Source organism: Kwoniella bestiolae, chromosome 7 (genome assembly GCF_000512585.2).
Source record: "Kwoniella bestiolae CBS 10118 chromosome 7, complete sequence".
Classification (NCBI taxonomy): domain Eukaryota; kingdom Fungi; phylum Basidiomycota; class Tremellomycetes; order Tremellales; family Cryptococcaceae; genus Kwoniella; species Kwoniella bestiolae.
In genome coordinates this window covers 1,514,339-1,535,282 of record NC_089247.1, presented here as the reverse complement: position 1 = coordinate 1,535,282, position 20,944 = coordinate 1,514,339, and the positions used below count along the sequence as shown (strand labels likewise).

Genomic DNA, 20,944 nt, shown 5'->3' with positions numbered 1-20,944 from the left:
ACCGTGATGTTAATGTATCGATCTTCGAACAGGAGACAGATGGTTTGTGCATCGATTACACGAGTGATCATTTCACAGTGATAGCGTTCAACTTGACATGAGGTTATGCTACAATGCATGATTGTGAATGACTACTACTACTATACTTGATTCGATCCATTGATTGTATGTAATGCTATAAGCTTCTACTTCTGTTCAACGCCTAGTGGTGCTTGGCCTTGTGGGCCTCAGCAGACTGCTTCTTAGCCTCCTCCTTCTTCCTCAACTCCTCCTCCTCGTCATCCAAAATCTGCTCATCCTTGACAGCACCAGAGGAAGGCTTATTACCATGAGCGATAGCAGCGGCGGTTGGGTGTCTGAGGGCCTCCTCGTGAGCCTCCTCAGCTTCCTTCTCCAACTTCTCTACTCGGTGAGCATCCTCGAGAGCATTGGGGTGAGATCGCTCGTCCTTTCGGTCGAGCCTTTGGTGAGCATCGGGTTTGGCAATTTCGAATGGTTCGCCGGTTTGGGGGTTACCTATGAGTGGGCGGGTGGGGGCGAAGGATGGGTAATGCACAGAACAGGAAGGATGCGTCGGTAGATAGTAAGATGGAGAAAGAGAAGTGAGGGGATAGCACGTCATAACGTCAGCGTCATGTTCGAGCAGTGAGAACGAAGAACAAGTAGACCCACCTGATCCACCGGTAGCTGGGTGCTTGGCACCGGCAGCGTCATGCTTGGTATCGAGACCAGGGTTCTGTTTAGAGATTTCTTGAGCGTCGGCCATCTGGCGATGATTCAATTCAGATCAGATCAGCTACGTTTTCATCGGGATGCCCATCCCGACATGCTGATCGGGTAAGAGTGGAAGAGGAATTACTGGTGACTCACTGTGTATGTGTATGTGTTTGTGTTTGTGTGTGTGTGAGGAAGTAAAAGTACTCGTTATATTCGTGTGTAAGTTGTTTGTTGTTTGTTGTTCGTGTGATAAGTAGAAAGTGACAATGGAAATGAATGTTGAAATTGATTTTGAACAGTTTCGATACGAGTGGTGACAATGACAGCCCCACAGATCCAAATCCATATTCATCCACCATGTTCCATCTCATACTATATATACGTCATATGTCATACCCCTCCTTTATCCTTAGCAACCACTCACCGAGCAAAAGCAACCACGTGACATATCGAAATGATCCCGCCACGAGTGAAAGTGGCATGGCATTCCAGCATTCAGGTAATTTCAGGGAATGCGTCTAGTAGGTACGATCAGTACGTCACCTGTGTGTCCCTCGAGTGAAATCCCATTCCTGTCCATGACTTGGTGAGATGACGCATGCATGACCAGAGCAAATGGACTATGTATCATGTCGTCACAGGTACTCACTCTACTTGTGACTCATCTGATATCATACTACCGTGCAGTACTCGGTTACAGACTAGTATTCCATTTACCGGCAATAGTCATTGAGAATTGGGAATAATTGATGGGTATGATGTAAGGTCACTGCACTCAGTACTGGTGGGAGGAATGGAATGGGAATGGGAATGGGAATGACCAGTGGGAATAATGGGGAATGTGCCCGTCTCAACAAACAATAGTATATAAACCCACCTTTGATTCTCGATATTATTCCTTTCTCTTCTTTCTTCTTCTCATCAACAACTCACAACAACTCTACAACTTCAACTTAACCAAACAACAAACAAACACAACCCACAATGTCCGACACTGGAAGACAATCTCTCACTGACAGTGAGTATCGTCCTTTCTTTCCTCTCCCACCTGCTCAACGGTGGTTTGCCACCTCATACCCACCTCCCGTCAGCTGCTCCATTGCTTCTAATGTGACTTATACTGATTAACTCTCACCTCCCAGAGGCCGGTGCCGCCCTCAAGCCCGACTCCGAGAAATCCTACCTCGAACAAGGTAAAGACACCCTCGCCGGTAAAGCTGACGTGAGTGTTGTTCTTCCTTCTGACCTCTCCCTCTCACCTTCATATACCAATCGTCGACATAGAGTCAGAGGCTGACGTACCCATCCCACCACAGTCCGCCGCCTCATCCGGTCAACCCGAATCCCAAAAATCATACACCCAGCAAATCGGTGATGCCGTCTCCGGTAACCAAAACGAGAACCAAACTTCCCTCGCTGACAAGGCCAAGGACGCTCTCGGTATGAACAAGCAATAAGTCACCCTACTAGGATGAAGCTGCTCTGGGTTTGATGAGAGGTAGCGAAGAAGTATATTGTAGCTATATAGTGATATGATGATTATGAATCGCATGAAAATTTGAGAGTGCTCTGCATGTTGCAATGATTAAGAATGCTACTCCGCTGTGTGCGAAGTGACACCAATCTTCCACTTGTCATGAGCTGCGTTGTGATGATCATGCCGTGGCAACTAAAAGTCGGGAAGGAGGATGCATCACGGCACGTATATCCAGCTTGACAATGGTATCTCTGTGATATCATATACGTAGGCCACGACATATCATGGTTATCATTAAGGAGTATCATGGACGAACTCTCTAGATAGGGCTGTAAGAGCAGTGAGGTGCTGCTAACGTGTCATATTGCGAAAAGAAAGATTTCTTCGAACAATCATTCATGCGACTACCTATCTATATAGTGCCATTATGCTTGCAACTCCTCTCTTATGGTTTTAAGCCTCGACCATTACCAGTAAAACCTGTGAGTGGGACATTCGTATCCACCAGGGTTATTGTCGACTATCAAATGTCATCAGCATATCAGCCTGGTGATCATACGATTGTATAAATGTGAGCTGGCAGGTAATGAGAGAATAGTCAACTCACGATACTCTTGATGATAATCCTCGGCAGGATACCATTTCCCAGCTTTTGTAATTTGAGTGACAATGGGTTTACCCTTGAGGCTAACCAAAATGAAAGGAAGAGTCAGCTTGCGTTCTTTCTTCCCGATGGAAAAAAGGAGGTGAAGAGTAGAGCGGATCTAGTAGCTCGTCTTCCAAGAAGTATCGCAATCCCAACCCGTTCTATGACAAAGTAATGAGAGTCAACATACTACTTCTCCTGAACCTCCTCCGTCACTTTCTTGGCCAACTCTTCCTGTTCGGGTGAATGGAAGAAAATCGCACTCCGATATTGACTCCCCCTATCTGGTCCCTGTCGATCGACCGTCGTGGGATCGTGTGTCCTATAAAAGAATTCGACTAGTTCGGCATAGGATACAGAACCGGTCTGGTAGGATAATTGGACGGCTTCGGCGTGGCCTGTGGTGCCGGAACATACTTGGCGGTAGGCTGTTGGATAGATTAGGATGTTCAAGTTGGATCAAAGCGACCAGTATGACAAGAAACAAAGAAGACCGTGTGATATCGATTGTGGGAGAGATGATAGGAGGATAGGTGAGTAAGACTGTGTCAGCATGATATCCTTGTTCATCTTGTTGAGTTAAGTGGACATACAAGGATTCTCAGCTTGTCCGCCTGTGTACCCTGAGATAGCCTTGAATTGAGGTAGATGGCCATAATGCTTTGAGAAGAGATGTTCTGTTCCCCACTACATTGGGCAAAAGGGGTATGTCAGTCGGTCATCTGCACATACCCATGAATGTCCAAGGGTGGTAGCACAATGCGCTAATGAGTGAGAGATACTTACGAAACATCCAGAAGCGAACGTAGCATGTTCGACTACCCCGTTGATAAGCAATGTCAGCATTAACCCGATCATATCCCTCCGCCATATCTTCCAAGTGATCTCGCCACCGATCTCATCTTTCCGATGAATAGCATAGCTACTGTTTAAACTGTTCTTAACTTGCTGCCTAACGGACCCACGATCGTTCTCCCGACACCCGAAACCAGAGCCAGAACTCACCTCCCTCCCCTAGCTTCACGCTTTCCCTCCCCTTTATAGCAGTCTCAACAGTCGGAGCAGGCGGAGTCCTGGGCGCCATCTTAGCAGCTGAATTAGTAGAGAACGAAGCCAAGAAGTTTCTCAGAGGTAACATGAATTTCACGTTGGTGTCGTACGTGCAGTAGGCCAGGAATATGGCTGAGGCGAGGATTATTACTGTGAAGGGTCGAATTTTGGCTAAAACTAACCAGATTAGTGAAGATGAGATTGACGAGGATGTATATACTCTTCCAACGAAAAGGGAGAGGAGTGGCGCAAGATGGTGAGATGACGATCGGATAACGTTACGAGTGCAGGTCTGTGGACAAACGTTGAAAAAGTGGAGGCGTAAATGCAGCTTACGAGAGCAAATTCACTTTGGACGGTGATTGCAGCCATTCATAGTCGGTGCACTGCATCAAAGTATAGATGGAAACAGGACTGCCTGTATACATGACATGAATGCTCTATAATGAGAATATGCAGATCTATCTATATGATGCTATGTAATGCTAAGTATACACAACGATGTACTATATATACTAAACCGCGAGGGGATATGTCCACTACACAATCCTAATCCCCCTATGCTGCTGATGATGGCTCAAATGCATCTCCTCCTCTTCATATCCCGTCGCACTCCTAGCCAAGCAACCCGGTCTCCCCACACCCGCACCCGACATATCCTTCGTCTCATGTATAACAGGTGCCGAACCCCTCCTCAACATGTTCCCAGAACTGGGTACAATCAAATCGCCAGTCAAAGGAGGAGTCTTGGGTGGGATCTTGTTCTCCCCCGAAGACCGGATCATAGGTTGTGATTCCGGTTCATCCCTGTGTGTTTGACCAGTGGTCTCCGCACAACTAGATTTCAAGATTGATCTGGTCGAACATCGACCATCAAGTTTCGGAGTGGGCAATGAAGCTTTCCTATTTCCCTGAGAGGCCATTGCTTGGGTAGTGCATCCTCCCGACGACGCCGAGGGTAATTTGAAGGAATCCTTCTTAACCATATTAGGTCTAGTAGGGAAGAACGCCGAATCATCAGATTTCCATCCTTTTCTTGTACTGATCAAGCCCTGTTCGACCGATCCCCTCCGTCTACATAGATCAGCAGCGGAGGGAGATCTCGCAGCGGGCGGGGCGGAGACCAGCGAGGTCGAGCGGATGGGCGGAGGGGGTGATCTGTGTCGCGTACATCTATTGGAAGAAGGTTTCGTATTGGTATTGATACAAATCGATGTCTTCCTTCCTCTAGGGCTAATCAGATTTTGGGGATTGATGGAAATATCATTGTCGTCTGTGGAAGTCATATAATTCGTGGGACCTGGTAAAATCTCGGTATTTCTTCGTTTGGGCGTGGTGAGTTGATACTCCCTATTCCATTCTACTTTTCGCCCATCCCAATTACCAAATAACTGATCTGTCCTTGGATCCACCTCCTCATCTTCGTCTGTCGTAAATCCATCTTCCTCGTCTTCCACATACCCCTGATCCTCTTCATCGCTCTCACCATGTCCTGGAATAGGTAATGGAGAATCCACCATACACTCCTCTTCGTTATTTTCATCTTCGTCGTCGTCCTCTTGAATCTCACGCTCGACCTGACCACGGATCTTACTCCAGTTGGGTCTCATACCTGGACTTCTAGATAATTTACCGGCGTAAGAAGAAGTAGGAGAAACAGAGGTGGAAGATGATCGACTGGGTCCAGCTTTGGCGTTGGACTGGGATCTGGGTGTAGGCGAGGAGACGGCGAATGTCAGACAAGAAGGTTTTTTCTTGAGTGCTGGTGCAACAGTACATGGACCTGATACGATGGTCTCTTGGTTTTGGGTTGATGTTGATGGAAATCTGTTTATACCTAATCCGAATCCCGCATTATCTTCACTAGCAGAGGTCGACATCGTATCTCTCCTGAGGATGGGTTTCGATCCGTTCCCAATCACCACGTTTGAATTTGATCCGTTCCTAGAAGATGATCGACTATGAGGCGAAGTAGGACCGATCAACTTCCTACTACCATTACCCGCTACGATAGAGGTGGATTGAAATAGACAACTAATAAGTGAAGGAGACTGTACCCTCGATTCCAAATTTGAATGAGAGGCATAATCCGATGAAAACGCTTCCGAGTCTGTCGAAACTGTAGTCGAAGAGGGGATCTTGATCTTTTCGAAGGAGAGAGTTTCGAACACCGGGGAAGATTGGGTGGAAGTGTATGCTGAGGAGGGGTATCTTGCTCCGCGGTGTTTGGTGGGCATCTCCTCATCCAGAGGTGCGGGGGGAGAAGTAGAGATTGGGGAGGTGACGAATAATGCTTGGTTGGAGTGAGTCGGAGGAGGGAGGATAAGGGGAGAGCGAGTGAAGAGAGGTTGGATGGGTTCGGAGGAGGACATGGTGGATTGTATTTGTTGATCTATTGTTATGTAATTGGCGATGGGGAGAGCAACGTCAATATGGTTTGGATGGATTGGTTTGTTATATATGTTGTGATATGGGAATAAAGGGGGGTTGTCGACTATCCTCGGTGGACTCGGAAGTTGGGATGTGGCTGTGATTGAGTCGAAGGGGTAGATTGGGGTTATCAACTTTCTTTGACTGTGATCTTCTGACAACAGACCTTTGAAAGGAGGGTGTATAGCGTTGCAACGAATGAAAGGTTGATGAGATGAACGTGAATTGTTGATTTCGTCAATGAGTGAATGAGATTATCGGATATCCGACCAAACAGATCCTATGATCTTCTTGAGATTGGGATTGGGATGATCATCTTGGAACAATAATCTGATTGATTCCGACTACCTATCTGCAATATTGACTTGTCTTGTGGATGGCAGTTGATATTGTTGTTGTTATTGTCGAAATGAGGAATGAGAAGGCTGATAATTAGGGCAGGGGTTGTAGCGGGTGAAGCTGTGAAATGCGAAGAAAAGATGAAACTCGCGAGGAACGAGCAGTCGAGTCGTTTGATCTAGTCACTGTTCTTCTTGTTCCTTGGTCACTCGTTGTCGCATAAATTGGACGATATACAATGTATCATCTATCTTGTCTATGTGCTTGTTGGGTAGTGGGTTGTGGGTGATTGATTGCTGTCTTGTTCTTGCTGGATGTATGGTAGTATATCGAATAACCAATCAGTCGTGTGAGAAGTGCTATACTGAATGCATGTATGTACCAGTAACAAAAATCTCACCACTGTACGCTGGTACGCTGAAACCCTCAACCCCCTCTGCCCTCAAAATTCCATATTCCTGGGAAAAATGGGGTTATTAGCTCATCAACTGCACACTGTACCTGATATCTTCTTCCCCTTTCCCCTTTTTCGCCCTGTTCCCCTTTTCACTCCCACGAGGAGGTAACGCCTATGCTCTGAAATGGTAGTTTGGTATTGCCGTAGCTTATGATTCTTCGGCTGGGGTCGTACGTACTGTACGTACGATATTCTGTAACCCCAAGCTATCTTTAGGCAAGGGAAAGAAAGAAAGAGAAAATTTCAGTGCATTTCAGTGCCATGCACCGGAAGCTGATGCAAGGGCCGGGTAGGCAGACCCTTAACACGTGTCATCCCCTGTGAAAATGCAGGGCTTAAAAAGAGAACAAGGGGGTAAGGCCATATACGTCATCCCTTTTCGACCCGAGACAGGGTTTAACCGATTCACTTTACACTTTACCTTCCAGCGGAAATAGCTGCGAGTGGTTAACGGTGAACCTCCTCTCAACGAGGAACTGGTCGAATCGTTTAAATCAATTACAATAACAATTACAGCATTATTACATAGATTATAGACACTTTCATTCCTGATCCCAGATCCATACGTTCAATATAATATGGGGAAACTAACAATACCCTGGTATCCTAGCTTGTCAGATTTATCCTCATTCCTGGTATGGGCTCATCGTGCCGACAAGGCGTCCATCTGAAGAGACTGACTTATGAATACTAATCGCTGATTGCCCTACTTTCGAAGAGGGAAACATCGTACCCCGCTCGGTCATAACCCCTCAAATGCTGGCTCATGGCCTACTCACAACAAAGGACGTTGATCCTCTGTTGTGTCATGCACTCTCTTAATCTGATCTGAATATGACCACGTAGATGCATACATACATACAATACGAGTAATACCAGCTTTGGACCTATGCAAAAGACTACAGAACTGAATGATACAACTGTCTATTCCATTCTATTTCGTTTCCGTCTCCGTTAAACCATTACTAATCTATTGATCTACTCATAATTGCCTCTGAACCTCCTCAAACCTCCTCTTGATCTCCCTAACCCTCTCCTCCCTCTTCCTCTTCTCCTCCTTCCGCCTCTCCACCTCGGGATCAACAGGCTTCAATTCCCTGTGTCCTCCCTGACCCTGCGACCTGGTGGACGGGCCAGGCAATCTACTCAGTATTCCTCGGCCAGTTGTCTTCTGACTACTTCCCGTGAAAGGTCGGACCGTCGAAGATCGACAACCAGTTGGTATTGGTGGAGGAGGTGGTGGTGGTTCAGATGTCCCGGTGGTAGTAGTATCGCCCCCTCCTAGGATTGTCGTATCCAGCTCTTGGTCGAGATACGACAGATCGACTTCCACAGTTGGTAACGTATCTTTCTGATCATCCCTCTCCCTCTGCGTAATTGTGGTGGTTGGATCAGGAATATATGCTAGGGCAGTAGCGAAATCGAATGAACCCTCTGAATCAACCCTTGGTCTGGCGGGAATGGATTCCGTCTGGGCAAATTGACTGCCCATGCCTGTTGCTGTTGCGAGGTGGTCGAAATTGGTGGAATATTGTGTACGATTGAAAGTGGTTTCGAGGGGGCTCTGCACGTTCATACGATACAACAATTGTTAGCTAATGTCGGACATCACGAGTAAAGGAGAGAAGACGACGGGACATACCGATTGGGTGGTAGGTAGCATATCTGGATTTCTGGCTAGCTGCCGTTCTTTCCACGCTGCTTTCAGACCTCTTACTAAGCTTGGGTCGATGATGATGGCGAGCTGAGCGTCCACAATCACGTTAGCAAACAGAAATCGAATTCAACTGAGACAAGGGATCGTCGACTCACCCCGGCGATGCAGATACCTCGCCCTCCATAAACCACATAATAGATACAATACAGCCAAACGGTCTTATGGCTCGCCACACCCCCCTGAGCGGCAATCACCAGATCGCCAACTACAGAGCACTCGTATCAGCATATCCCGCCTCTTCGTAGTCTGGTTAATACTGAACTCACCCATCATAATAGCGTTCATGAATAATAGGGTAATGGGATACCAAGAGATCTTGATAGCTATACTGAGGAATTTATCCGATAGGGAATGAAAATAACTTTGAGGTTCCTGTTTCTCCCTTATTGATGTCCATCCTTTCCCTCTTAACAAGTTGGACATCCTATTATGGAGATCTTTGGTATTTGATTGGGAAGGCGTCTTGTGGTGGCCGGTTTCCTTGGGATCTTCAAACAAGGTCGTATCTGTATCTGGCGAGTCGAGCGGGTCTGTCCCGCTGGATAATGGATCCATAGATATTGATCCGCTCTCATCTCCTATTTTCTGCTTGCCCGCTGCTCCGCCGAATAATGCTCGGCTGGTCGCTCGACCCTGCCTGAACAATACTACCAGCACCTGCAATACCAAATCATCCCATCATTGTTAGCCAATCTCTTCTACATGGTAGTTAGATTTGAGCGAAAAATTCGGACATACCACGGCGACACACACGGTAGATACGAAACACGTTATGATGGGTGTGATGTACTGTGTCATTCGGATAGATCAGTCATCTGGTTATGATAGAAAAGAAGACAAGGACTTGGACTTGTACTTACGATCCCCTCTATGAGATATTTGACACGAGTCTTTCTACCTCCTATATCAAACGTCCACCGTCAGATGTACATTCGATATCAATTTATTAGTCAATTAAGCACTACTCACTCCCGTTTATCCAGCTGAGCGGTCATCCATATCAGTATATATCCACGACAACGGTCCATAAGCGACTCGACTCACCATGTTCCCAAAGCGCGATCCCATCCGAAATGCTGTAATGCGGCCGAGGGTATGGGTACGATATACCCTATCGCAATTGATATACCGATGTACCACCTTTCCAGATCTGATACCCAACAAACAGAAGTGAGTAAATGACATACAGAGGGGTGGGCGATGTGGTGATTTGGATTGGACGTACGGAGTTTGAGCGGGTTGATACCCATGTTGATAGTTAGGAAGAGATTGAGAGCTATGAACATGACCAGGAGGTCGACGCTGCGATATCATATGGCGTGAGCCTTTTAATGGTAGAAGTACTGGTGGTGGGACGGTTGACTCACACATGCATCGAACTGACCAGAAAATAGACACCAGCCGTACAGTGTCCAGGACCAAGCGTTCCACCAGGTTGATATATTGTGTCCTAATAGATTCTGTGAGCCTACTGCAGGGGTAGGGGAGTAGGGTTGAAAGGACTCACGTTGATATAGAGAAGGAGGAAGGTGAAAGAATACCAGAACTCGAAAAACATAGCTACTGTCAATAACCTGAATGATACTCTGTCTAATATGTGTCTGCAATTGGGGTACGAGTAGATCCATATTGTCCCGCCCAGAAAGCCCAACGTCATTGCTAAGCTGAACGACGAAAAGACGTTGGCGGCTATACCGGAGTTCTACAATATAGTACTGTTAGCAAGACCCATGCTCATCGGTCGAGCACACCTGCGCATAAAGGGAGATGTGAAAGAAGAGGACCCACTCGTACGACCGTGTCCGTCAGACCATAGTGGGATGATCGGTTTGGATCAGTGGTGGTAGCGTTGGCGACGGCTAATCTGACGATGGTCGGTATCGGCGACGACAAGGACATTTTGGCGTGGTATGATATCCAGTGTTGATTGATCAGACACACGCTCGGCCGTAGCCCCTTGCCATACGATTGCGTCCTTGATCTGTAACTTGAGGTATCTATCTGCTTTGCTCTTCCCTTCTCTACTTTCCTCTGGCTGGTTTTACTGATGGATGTGGGACGGTGGACTGTAAATTTGGATGTTTGACCGAAACCGAAGATGAAGGGACTTGTAGTCTGTTCTGGGCGAAGGATGGACTGTTCCGACTAGTTGATGGATGGTATCTTGAGATGTTGTGGTGTCACGAGTGATGATTGAAAATATGATATATTATTGATGGTATGACAAAATTTCGTCAACATGAACATGTCCGAAAGATGATCGAAATGTTATGTCTCTGCTCGAACGAAAGGAATGGAAGGAAAAGTAAAGTTGCTTATGCAGTGACTACCCCACCAGCAACATTACTGACAAAACTCATTTCATCCATCTCCTTGTTCTCCCTTCGATCACAATCATTCAGTTTGATTTGTGTCAACGTCAACTGCTTTATTCAGGGTTTTCTCGAAAACCTAAGAGTTCTAAGCATGTCAGAGTGCAGTAGCTGGAATCCAACGCGTTCGGGTTTCCCGCATGAAGCTTCTGTGCTGCCGTGTTACATCTATGTCGATCAACAAGGCAAAGAATTATGTACACTATTCTACCCAAAGCGGAATAGACGTGATACATTACCCACCTGACGTGATTTTCAGGAACCCAACCTCAAGGTAAAGAAAAACCTTACATCTTGTTTTTCCTCAAGCCCCTGTGGAAAGAGTATCATGCCATCATATGCCTACCCCTTGCCGCCTCGATCAGATCTCCAAGCAAGCCTCTGCACAATGTGATATCTTTTCTACACCGCGGACGATGGACAGCTGATTCCTATAACTATACATATCCATGAAGGACGTAGCATGAGGCGTACAGTACAAGGAGGTCTACAACCTCGTCTGGGCTTCTTGGAAGATCCGTTCTATCTCCTCCTCTTCGCTGGATGATCCTGGTGGCAGAGTATCGTTATTGGTATTACAATTGTTGAATATGCTATTCCCTGATGATCCACGCCCCAGCCCCGTCTTGTGTGGCTTTTGACCCGGATATTGGCCATCGTCATTCATATCTCCGTTGGATCTCAGCGCGCTTTCGCTCCTGACGTAACGCAAATTACCAGTCTCCGCTCCATCATTACGATCCTTCTGGTGTTCAGGAGTCTGACGATCCTTGGTGTCCGGCTCGCTTCTCGTAAAACATCTGGAGTCCGTATCGCCATACGTATACGAAACGGCCAAAAAGTCGTTCGACCTGGTCATCCCACCATTATCATCTGGTACTTCTCCTTCCAAAATACCGCTAATGGAACTTTGCACCAGGTCGTCAGATTTACTTTGTTTTAAAGCCTGGCCCTGGGGTGGATAATCCTCCGATTCCAGCAAGCGACCCTTATAAGGTAATATGTCGGACACTTCTATCATCGGTAGACTCCTCTCGAAGCCTAGGCGTCCCGCAGTGCTTGGAGTTTTTACGCGAAGCTATGTGGCAAGAAACCAGATCTCGTCAGGTCTTAGGTGACTACCATCCGACCTGGGATAGAACCGTAGACTCACCTCACTGTCTGTACCATATCTCTGGGAGTCATTACGCTCTTTCAAGGCCGCTTTATAGCCCTACGGGAGTGGTGGGGCATGAGCTTTTTCGCGAGTACCACTGACTAAAAGTAAAATGCTCACCCGTGCCAAGCAGGGATCGACGAATATGCCCAAACACGCGAAGACGATACCCCTTCCGGCATACATGAAATTGTATATAAGAAACACGATGAAATCGCCTTTCGAGTTGATCCCTCCTGACGAGGTCAAGAATAAATCGCCGACTACATGCAACAATGGTAAATAGAATCAGCCAAGAAAAGTTTCAGCAGCACCGTAGACTCATCCGCGACTCACTCGTCATGATCCCATTGACGATGATGAGGGATATAGGGTAGAGCGAGATCCTCAACGCAATCTTGATCAACTTGTCTTGTAGTCTGTTTGTCTGTGTCTGCGACTGAGCCTTGGGTTCAGGAGGGGTGTTGAGCTTGAGGCATGATGGTAGACTGTTTTCGAAGAATGAATCGGTCGCACCACTGGAAGCGGGGCTTTCCCCATTTTCGATCTCTCGATGGAACGCTTTGTTCAGTGAGTTGCCGTCCATCAGAAGTCTTGTCGTCTTCCTGCCATGCCTGATCAACGTCGTCAAGGTCTATTACAAACAAAGATATCAGTCACGTTGCTCGTGGACCGGCCTCATGTCTACGCGTGAGATAGATGAATACTGACTGCGACTACTGCGACCGTTGCAATGACGCTTGACAGGATCTGCCACAGGTACTGTAACAATCACGATGCCAACAGATCAGCGAAATCTCACCACACCGGTAGAGAGACAACTACCAGGTCCAAAAGCAGGTATTCCACTCGATTTTCATAATCTGTCAAACATGATCAACATCCTGCTCTCACCCCTCCATGTCACTTTTGCGTGTACAAACTGCACTCACTGGATGTAAAATAGCTACAGGAGGAGAGATGACAACGCGTTGGATGAGTAATCTGGATCTTCTGAAAACAGAAAAGGAGAGATAACTGATGCTCACCAAGTACCGAACACTGGATCATGTCCGAAATGTCCAAGGATGGCAGGGACTATGGGAACTCCCAGTCCCAGAACAGTCGAACCGAGAATATACCATTTTTCCAATCCTGTCACAGCAATATATCAGCACTCCTCACACCGCCGTTCGAGATGTTTTGGGTCGGATGGGAACCTTACCTAGACCGATGGGGTCGCGATTGAAACAGATAGTAATCATCAGATTGACGGCAATGCAGGTGCACATCCAATTCACACTGTAATTGTTTGTTAACTTAGTGGGATCTCGTGCCAGGCGTCCTCGATACTCACACTCCCAGTGTTCCTACTTGGAAGTACGCTCCTGCGATGCAGGCTTTCGTATGCGAGTATCTAGCGACGAATGATGGCTGGTCACCGACACGTACACGGGTGATTCTGCGGATCAGCATTGGGCTTATTATCTGCAGATAAATACTTGTAACTAGACTTACATTTCCACACACGATGAAGTAGTCCACACTGTACGCTACTTCCCACGCCATGGACCAGAGCAACAACCTGAAGGATATCCTGTCTAAAGCGCGTCGCGCTGATTTGTGCCTGTAGATCCACCATGACGATCCGAGGATGAATATCGATAGAATCATGGAAATCCCAGCTGCGACGCTGCCTATCGCATTCCAGTACTGAGTGTTGACCATCGTATAAACGCATCAGACAATGCGCTATGTATCGCCTCGGACCCATTAACTTAGGAAGGGGTACGGCACAAGTACTTATCCTAACCTCGGCTTGGGTTATCGAAAATCCCATTCTCAGTTGTGGTTTACACGTTCCCTATCGGTGTGGGCGCAGTATCGCCGTTTTTATGGTTACTCGTTGAAGAGTTGAGTGGTTGACGTTGTCCTGAGAAGTGACTGAGAGGTGTTTGGTTGTATTGCAGGTATCAACCGTTTGACCCTTATGCAACGGCAGACGCTCTGTGCGAATTGGTTGGACATATAGAAGTCGATCGTTTGTTGTGAGGGAACTCCAGCCGACGGCTTGTCGAGCACACGCAGAGGAGGATATGCGATTCGCTTGTCTAGACGGAAGCTGATCAAAGTACGATGCTGATTCATGGATGTGGTCCCCTTGGCGACTAACGATACGTAGATGGCGAACGACATGTGTTCATCTGTCAGATCATACTCTGCTCATATCTGCGACTCAGTCCAATCGAACCTAGATCTCAATTCGATTGGAATCGGAAGATCGACATTCATCTCGACAGAATAGACACATGTACGAGTGCTTTTCCGAGTGTCTTACTCTGAAAGTAGTATTCCAATTGAGATTGACCATTTGGCGTGCTCGTTCAATTCAGAATATTGTCTTGTCTCGTCTCATCTTGAGACATTAAGCGGTTCAGACATTGACATTCAAACCCCGAGTATACCCCTACTCTTAAAGGTAATTAATCTGTCGATAGCACTTGATCGCAGGCGGAAAAGGCATTCTTAGTATGGCAATTTGGTTCGAGAGTGTTCCCAATCGAGTGTATACGCCAAATATAGTGAGCGTCATCAAACAGTATATATTGTTCCTTCTGAAACGACACATCTGATGATGCACACGCTCGTCGATCTTGGCAGGGCAAGTATCACAAGCTGATAACGTGCAGCCATGCAGATGACTTTGAAGTTGGGTTCTGATGCCATTACGAAACCTGCCCCTGTGTGAGCCTCTACGTAACAACGAACATCCTACACACCGGCCAACTTCCTCCTCGCATCCACCAACTCATGTATCAGCCCCTCCAACCCCTCCCTATAATCTTCCAACCACCCTTCATCCCCCCTTATCCTCCCCTCACCCACGATCAGATCTCTGGGTATCATCACCTGCACATTTCCTTCTATAATATCCATCTTCAATCCCCCTCCCAAAACCACTTTGAGCCCATCCAAACATTTCCCACCGCCATGTCCCCCAAGGGTAACTATCCCTACAGGTTTCCCACTCCACTCGTGATAGAGATGATCGAACGCGTTCTTCAGGATCGCAGGATATCCCCAGTTGTATTGCGGAGTAACTATCATCACCCCGTCCCATCCCATCACGGTGCTTGACCATTGACGTATCATGGGATCAGCGTATGCATCGGGAAGGGATGAGGGCGGATGAGCTTGGGGGACTGTATCGCCCAGATCGAATGGGAGGGGATGGCCTGGTGAGGTTGATAGGTGAATTATTTCGATGGTTAGGTCCGGGTGGGTAGATAGGAGGTTGAGGATGTATCTTGAGACACCCTGGGTGTTGGAGTGGGGGCGGGTCGAGCCGAGTATTATACCGAGCTTGAAGGGCATGGTGGTGTATCGGGATGAGGGTGCTAGTTGTTTACGAGGCAAGTGAGTGGTATCTGTGTGGGAATGGAGGGACGATAGACGAGGAAGGCGATGAGTATTTATGCTACCTTCGAGCAAGCTGCAAGACCCCGAGGACGTTGGTTTTAGGCTAATGTCAGTGAGCAGTAGTCCAAGTCATCGGCTCGTACATTCTTACTGTATCCCCCATGGAGGGATTGTATGGCAGCGCATGCATGAAGTAGTATCGAATCCCAATGAGGCATGCCCGAGGCTGAAGTTGGTCGCGGCGAAGCTTCGGTCGACAATGACAGAAACGACGTCGGCACGAAGGATTGAAGTCTATTTTTAGATTATGTATTCTACTTCGACATCGGGGATGATGCCGCCGAGGCATATGTTGACATGCTCGACAGACTTGATCTTATCACTAAGCAATTACACGACAGATCATATGTTACATCTCATCCTACAAATCAATCTAATATCAAATAACCATCATGCAAGGCATCAACAATCAACCTCATAAACGGACCCACACTCCTACCGCTTCCCAGTGATCGCAGCCAATTCAATCTTCTTTAACATACTCTTCAAGCTCTTCCCGCCCTTCTGGCAATTCTCTTCCAACCAACTTTCGAACCCTTCTCTTATCTCTGCCAGTTTCGGTGTGATGGGTAGATCATCCCCTGGGTTCAGGAGGGTATGGAAGAAGTTCGCCCAGAGGTCTTGTTGCCAGTACTAAGTTTACTCACAGGGGTCAGCGCTTGTCACAGGAAAGGGTATGAATGCATCAAAGCACGACCGAAACAGACCATTACCTGCCCATGGTATATGGAGGGGAAGACATCATGAGAAGATGAGTTACTCACTCTCTTCAAACCCATATCAATCCCCCACCCTTCCTCACCCCTCTGCACCCTCATATACTTCCCATACAACATCGTATAAGCGATACTCGCAAGTCCATAATAATCCGTCTGATAACTCCATTCGTTCTGCTCTTGCATCTGTATACAATCCTTTTCATCCGCCTTCCAATCACCTATGACGAACTTCTGTCCCCTCCCAGCGGGGTATAACGATAGATCAAGTGATTTCCCAAAATCAATTAACCTTATTCCCTTGTTATTCCATCCATTCTGACCTGTACGGGAGTATGAGCCCGACCAAGAAGAGTTGGGAGTATCGGGAAGACGGATCAGACAATTATCGATCTTGAGATCACCATGTATGAAATTTTTTGTGTGCAATTCCTCGACCAGCTTGAGTAATTCGATCGTAAAGAATATACACACCATCTCTTCCAACGATGATGGTCCACCTGAAGTTGCCGGGGAAATGCCAATAGTGGAAGCTTTGTTGACTATATCCAGCAATGTCCCCTGAGATGAATAATCCATCAACAGGTAACTCTCATCCTTGAACGCATAGAGACTGCGAGTCTGTATTACGGACGATAAGATTGATTGATCGATTCGTTCGTATATCCTATTGAGGACGATATACTCCCATATGGCACAGGGCTGTTCGACTTTAACAGCCAATATCGATTTATCCTCTCTCTCATCCGCTTCATCATCCTCGTCATCGGAGTCTTGATCGTCTTGTAATTGTTGTTGAGCAATATCAATGGCAGAGAAGACCAAGCCGAATCCACCTTCCCCGATCTTGTCTTTGATTTCGAATTTCTTACCGTCCAGCTCTATAGGTAAGATATCGTCTGAAGGTGCGACTGATACTCTCGAGTTGGTACTTCCTCTTCTACTCTTTGATTTCGCATGTTTCTGCAATACACCCCACTTCTCAGAAAGAGTGGATCGACAATCGACGAATCCTGGTATCTGGGAGATAGGAGGGTTGATGGATGATAGGATGGCGTCGAGAACTTCTTGAGATGCTGGATTACATGGATTGTGTATACCGTTTACTTCAGGCTGATGAGAAGCAGTCACAAAGTTCTCCTCTGTGGTAGGTTCCACTGACCCTTCTCTTGCGGTATGCATGGTCTCTCCGTCGGTCAATACCATCGTGTGCATATCATTCTCATTTCGATGGATCGTGAACCCCTCGGGAAGTTGGAATTTGCCGTTGATGTCTCCAGAGGGAAGTTCATCCCCATCCGATAAGATGGACCTGTCAAATTCGACCGTCTGAGCGGGTGGCGAAATCGATTCGTCGTCTTGTGATTGCGAGGCGATGTGATTTTCTACATTGGCCGCGGAAACCCCCTCCGTTACTTTAGCAGGGTCGACCTGTTCCCCCTCCTCATCTTCAGCGACACTGAAAGGTCTCGAATTGCTGGCAGTGGACGAACGAAGATTGGTCATATGGGTGTACTCGCATGTCCGTTCGGTGATAGGCGTCATAGTGTTGATGTGGAATCTTCTCATCCCTCTTGGCCTATCCTCTTCTTCCTCGTCCTGTTCGTCAACGTCATTTAGGTTCACATGAGCGACATCTTCCTTTATCTCATGGACTAAACCAGCTTCATCTTCCGCTTCTTCATCTCCTTCCGGAACCTCCTGTATCGATTCCGTCACTCCTCGGCCATAGGATCCTTGTCTGGTAAGGGCAGGAGTAGCGTACAAGCTCTGAGCTAGCGGTTGACGCTGCTTGGACGCAGCAGAGGGTGTAGCTTGTACAGCATTTTCCTGATTCTCATTCTCATCGGAGAAGATACCGAATGCTTTGGGTTTAGACGTACTTGCGAGAGGAGTTCTGGAGGCCAAAGGAGTCTTGGCGGGGGTTTCGCTGAAAATGTTGAATTTGGATTTACTAGCAGAGGGAGGCACGGAGTTTTCATCGCTGAATACTGCTGGTTTGGAGAAGGCATTCTCATCCTGGAATACAGTCGGTTTTGACGTAGCAGCATTTTCATCGTTGAAAACCGAAGGTTTGGTAGAAGCGTTCTCATCGGTGAACACAGCTGGGCTGAATAAGCGATTATGACCGTTCTGGCCCGCTGGAGTGGGTGTAGGAGGGACCATACCCCCTGGAGTTGCAGCTAACATTGCCACGGTACCTGGTCTTGCCGGTAAAGGTGTGGGGGCGCACTGTATGGGTTCTTCCTCCTCTTCGTCGTCTGAGGATCCTGATTCACTATCTGAGTCTCGAATTTTACCTCCATGGATCGTTTGGTCAAACATCCTCATTACCTCTAATTCGGCGAGTTTGGTATTTACCGTGGGTGAGGGTGGTTTGGCTTTCTTCTCTTCGGATTTAGGTGTAGAAGCTGTAACAATCAGCCATCAGCTGCATGCCTATACCTCTCATGAGACGCACAACATCGAGCCAACTCACATCCGGGATTGTGCCAGCCCCTCTCCCAATCCTTCACCTCACCTCTCCATTCTTTACCTAACAAACCCCGTTGTCTAGCTCTGATCTCCTCGAAACTCCACTCATCATCGTTCTTATACACCGCATTCCACTCAAACATCCTTCGTTCGACTTTCCCAGCTGCATTCTTCGTCTCGGGTCCATCTTTAGGACACTCCCAAGGTTTCATGACGAAGCCGATCGTCGAGGATTTAGCGGGTCTAGGGGGTTTTCTAGCAGATGGCGGAGCAGGCAGGGATGGGATGGAAGTTGGAAGTTCCGAGGTATCGTAATGCCTCAATGGATCGGATTTCAGCAATTCAGCTTCTGTGGGGGGTTGTCGCTGTCTTACGAAGACTTCGTCGGCTGAGCGTATGCCTTCGTTCTCGGTCTATCAGAATACAAACAGCTTTAGCGCATATCCTCACATGCGTTGGGCAGCTGACTCACGACATCTTTGAAAACTTCCACTTTCGGTGTTCTAGGAGCCGTCCTACCTCTCGAAGCGCTTTGAGGTAATGTTTCTCCCTTCCACGCTGTAGCCTCTACGGTATTTTCCTTTCTCCTTGCATCGCGCGTACCGAAATCTGCCCACTCTCCCGGAGCGGTATCTTCAGACCTCCCCTGATCATCCGAGAAAATCTCCATCTTACTGCCATTCCCTTTACTTGCTACTCGCAGAGAAGGCGCTAGTTGGCTTGCCCCAGCTACGGAAGTGGATGCCGTAGCTACTTGACCCAGAATTGATCTTCCCGGTGTTCTGGTAGGCGCGGAGGATGTGGACGGTTCATCATCTGGTACTACCCCTGAAGGGGGTGCCATGATCCTCTCTAGGAATTGCTTATGTCGATTTTTCAGCCGGTCGGGTGGCGAGGCTTTACGAGCTATTCCCAGGCGGTAGATCTCGTCGGCCTTTTTACGTCTATGCGCCATGTATCAGTAAAGGTAACATAGCAAGTGGGAAGATGGCTCACCTTCCCAAACCTTCCAATGCACTTGCCCACTCTTCGTAGAACACCGAATGCCTCGTACCTATATCTCTGGATTCCAAGAACGACCAGATCTCTTCTCTCCTTTCTATCTGTCTGGCGTACATCACCCATAATTTGAGATACCTTATATCCTGGGTATACCTCGTATCGCTGATGAATCGTCTAGTGGTGGTTTCTAGTAATGGCAATAGATGCGTGTCTGATGAAGGGTGATGCTGAACTACGAACAGTATGTATCTATTAATACGATATTCAGCTCAAACCACGTTGTGATGTTGCAAGCACAGGATCGCTCACTTGTTATACACATCCAGTATATCCAGTATCCCATCTATCATATCTTCCCCCTCTCTATCCCTCTTCTCAGCTTCTTCTATATCCTTCCTGAATCTCTCATGTCCCTCCTGTACGACCTTGTCAGCGGCGGTAGGTTCCTTGAATACGTTGGATAAGGTAGCGGCAGATCGTCCAGTTGCTAATGGTCTGATGTTCTCCTTCTGCGATTCTATCAATGCGAAGTCTGTGACTGGACCTGAGGAGGATGGTGAGGGTGGTCGACCTTGACCTGGTGAGAAGAGGGATTCCATGGTTTCTCGATGTCGTGTCAGTTGCGTTAATTAGTGAATGAAAAAGCAGAAAGTAAAAGTAAAATCAGTCGCTTTGTTTTGTTTTGTTGACGCGTGAAGTGTTACTTGTTTGGCTCGGTCAAGGGACGACGGAACCAAATATATCGGATCACCAAGCTCAATGCTAAGGGTAGCAGCCATGACGTGGCGTTATATATCACCCTAAGTACGTCATTACAGCGTGGTTATGATGCTGTCTGAGCTTTGATCTACCTCCACTGTTCATGTCCGCTGACCCCTTCACTGATATATAAAGTCAACAGTACACCGAAAAATGTTCGCCTCTCCCCCTT

General features: G+C 47.4%; 8 protein-coding genes across 8 annotated transcripts; 1 reads left to right on the top strand and 7 right to left on the bottom strand.

The window, feature by feature from the left end:
- Positions 1-202: 202 nt before the first annotated feature.
- Positions 203-766, bottom strand: I302_108488 (uncharacterized protein; the record flags this gene model as incomplete). The annotated part of the gene is made up of 2 exons (XM_019193742.1): positions 203-516; positions 673-766. 2 exons carry the CDS (start codon positions 764-766, stop codon positions 203-205), a joined length of 408 nt encoding a protein of 135 aa, XP_019043865.1.
- Positions 767-1,701: 935 nt separating this feature from the next.
- Positions 1,702-2,174, top strand: I302_108487 (uncharacterized protein; the record flags this gene model as incomplete). The annotated part of the gene is made up of 3 exons (XM_019193743.1): positions 1,702-1,735; positions 1,860-1,939; positions 2,034-2,174. The coding sequence occupies 3 exons, from the start codon at positions 1,702-1,704 to the stop codon at positions 2,172-2,174; spliced, it is 255 nt and encodes an 84-aa protein (XP_019043866.1).
- Positions 2,175-2,661: 487 nt separating this feature from the next.
- On the bottom strand, positions 2,662-3,924 carry I302_108486 (peptide-methionine (S)-S-oxide reductase; the record flags this gene model as incomplete). Its single annotated transcript, XM_065870681.1, has 6 exons — positions 2,662-2,714; positions 2,802-2,881; positions 3,031-3,268; positions 3,434-3,527; positions 3,627-3,658; positions 3,846-3,924. The coding sequence occupies 6 exons, from the start codon at positions 3,922-3,924 to the stop codon at positions 2,662-2,664; spliced, it is 576 nt and encodes a 191-aa protein (XP_065726753.1).
- A 505-nt stretch (positions 3,925-4,429) lies between these two features.
- Positions 4,430-6,262, bottom strand: I302_108485 (uncharacterized protein; the record flags this gene model as incomplete). The annotated part of the gene is made up of 1 exon (XM_019193745.1): positions 4,430-6,262. One exon carries the CDS (start codon positions 6,260-6,262, stop codon positions 4,430-4,432), a length of 1,833 nt encoding a protein of 610 aa, XP_019043868.1.
- A 1,836-nt stretch (positions 6,263-8,098) lies between these two features.
- Positions 8,099-10,732, bottom strand: I302_108484 (uncharacterized protein; the record flags this gene model as incomplete). The annotated part of the gene is made up of 12 exons (XM_019193746.1): positions 8,099-8,680; positions 8,759-8,860; positions 8,929-9,038; positions 9,100-9,490; positions 9,572-9,622; positions 9,694-9,734; positions 9,803-9,816; positions 9,878-9,983; positions 10,059-10,135; positions 10,201-10,283; positions 10,341-10,535; positions 10,622-10,732. 12 exons carry the CDS (start codon positions 10,730-10,732, stop codon positions 8,099-8,101), a joined length of 1,863 nt encoding a protein of 620 aa, XP_019043869.1.
- A 960-nt stretch (positions 10,733-11,692) lies between these two features.
- Positions 11,693-14,068, bottom strand: I302_108483 (uncharacterized protein; the record flags this gene model as incomplete). Its single annotated transcript, XM_019193747.1, has 11 exons — positions 11,693-12,283; positions 12,359-12,418; positions 12,482-12,624; positions 12,698-12,995; positions 13,073-13,123; positions 13,187-13,224; positions 13,294-13,307; positions 13,390-13,495; positions 13,566-13,642; positions 13,698-13,774; positions 13,859-14,068. The coding sequence occupies 11 exons, from the start codon at positions 14,066-14,068 to the stop codon at positions 11,693-11,695; spliced, it is 1,665 nt and encodes a 554-aa protein (XP_019043870.1).
- Positions 14,069-15,112: 1,044 nt separating this feature from the next.
- On the bottom strand, positions 15,113-15,715 carry I302_108482 (uncharacterized protein; the record flags this gene model as incomplete). The annotated part of the gene is made up of 1 exon (XM_019193748.1): positions 15,113-15,715. The coding sequence occupies one exon, from the start codon at positions 15,713-15,715 to the stop codon at positions 15,113-15,115; it is 603 nt and encodes a 200-aa protein (XP_019043871.1).
- Positions 15,716-16,255: 540 nt separating this feature from the next.
- I302_108481 (uncharacterized protein) lies at positions 16,256-20,612 on the bottom strand (the record flags this gene model as incomplete). Its single annotated transcript, XM_065870680.1, has 6 exons — positions 16,256-16,453; positions 16,585-18,947; positions 19,016-19,424; positions 19,484-19,955; positions 20,008-20,262; positions 20,323-20,612. 6 exons carry the CDS (start codon positions 20,610-20,612, stop codon positions 16,256-16,258), a joined length of 3,987 nt encoding a protein of 1,328 aa, XP_065726752.1.
- Between the last annotated feature and the right edge of the window lie 332 nt (positions 20,613-20,944).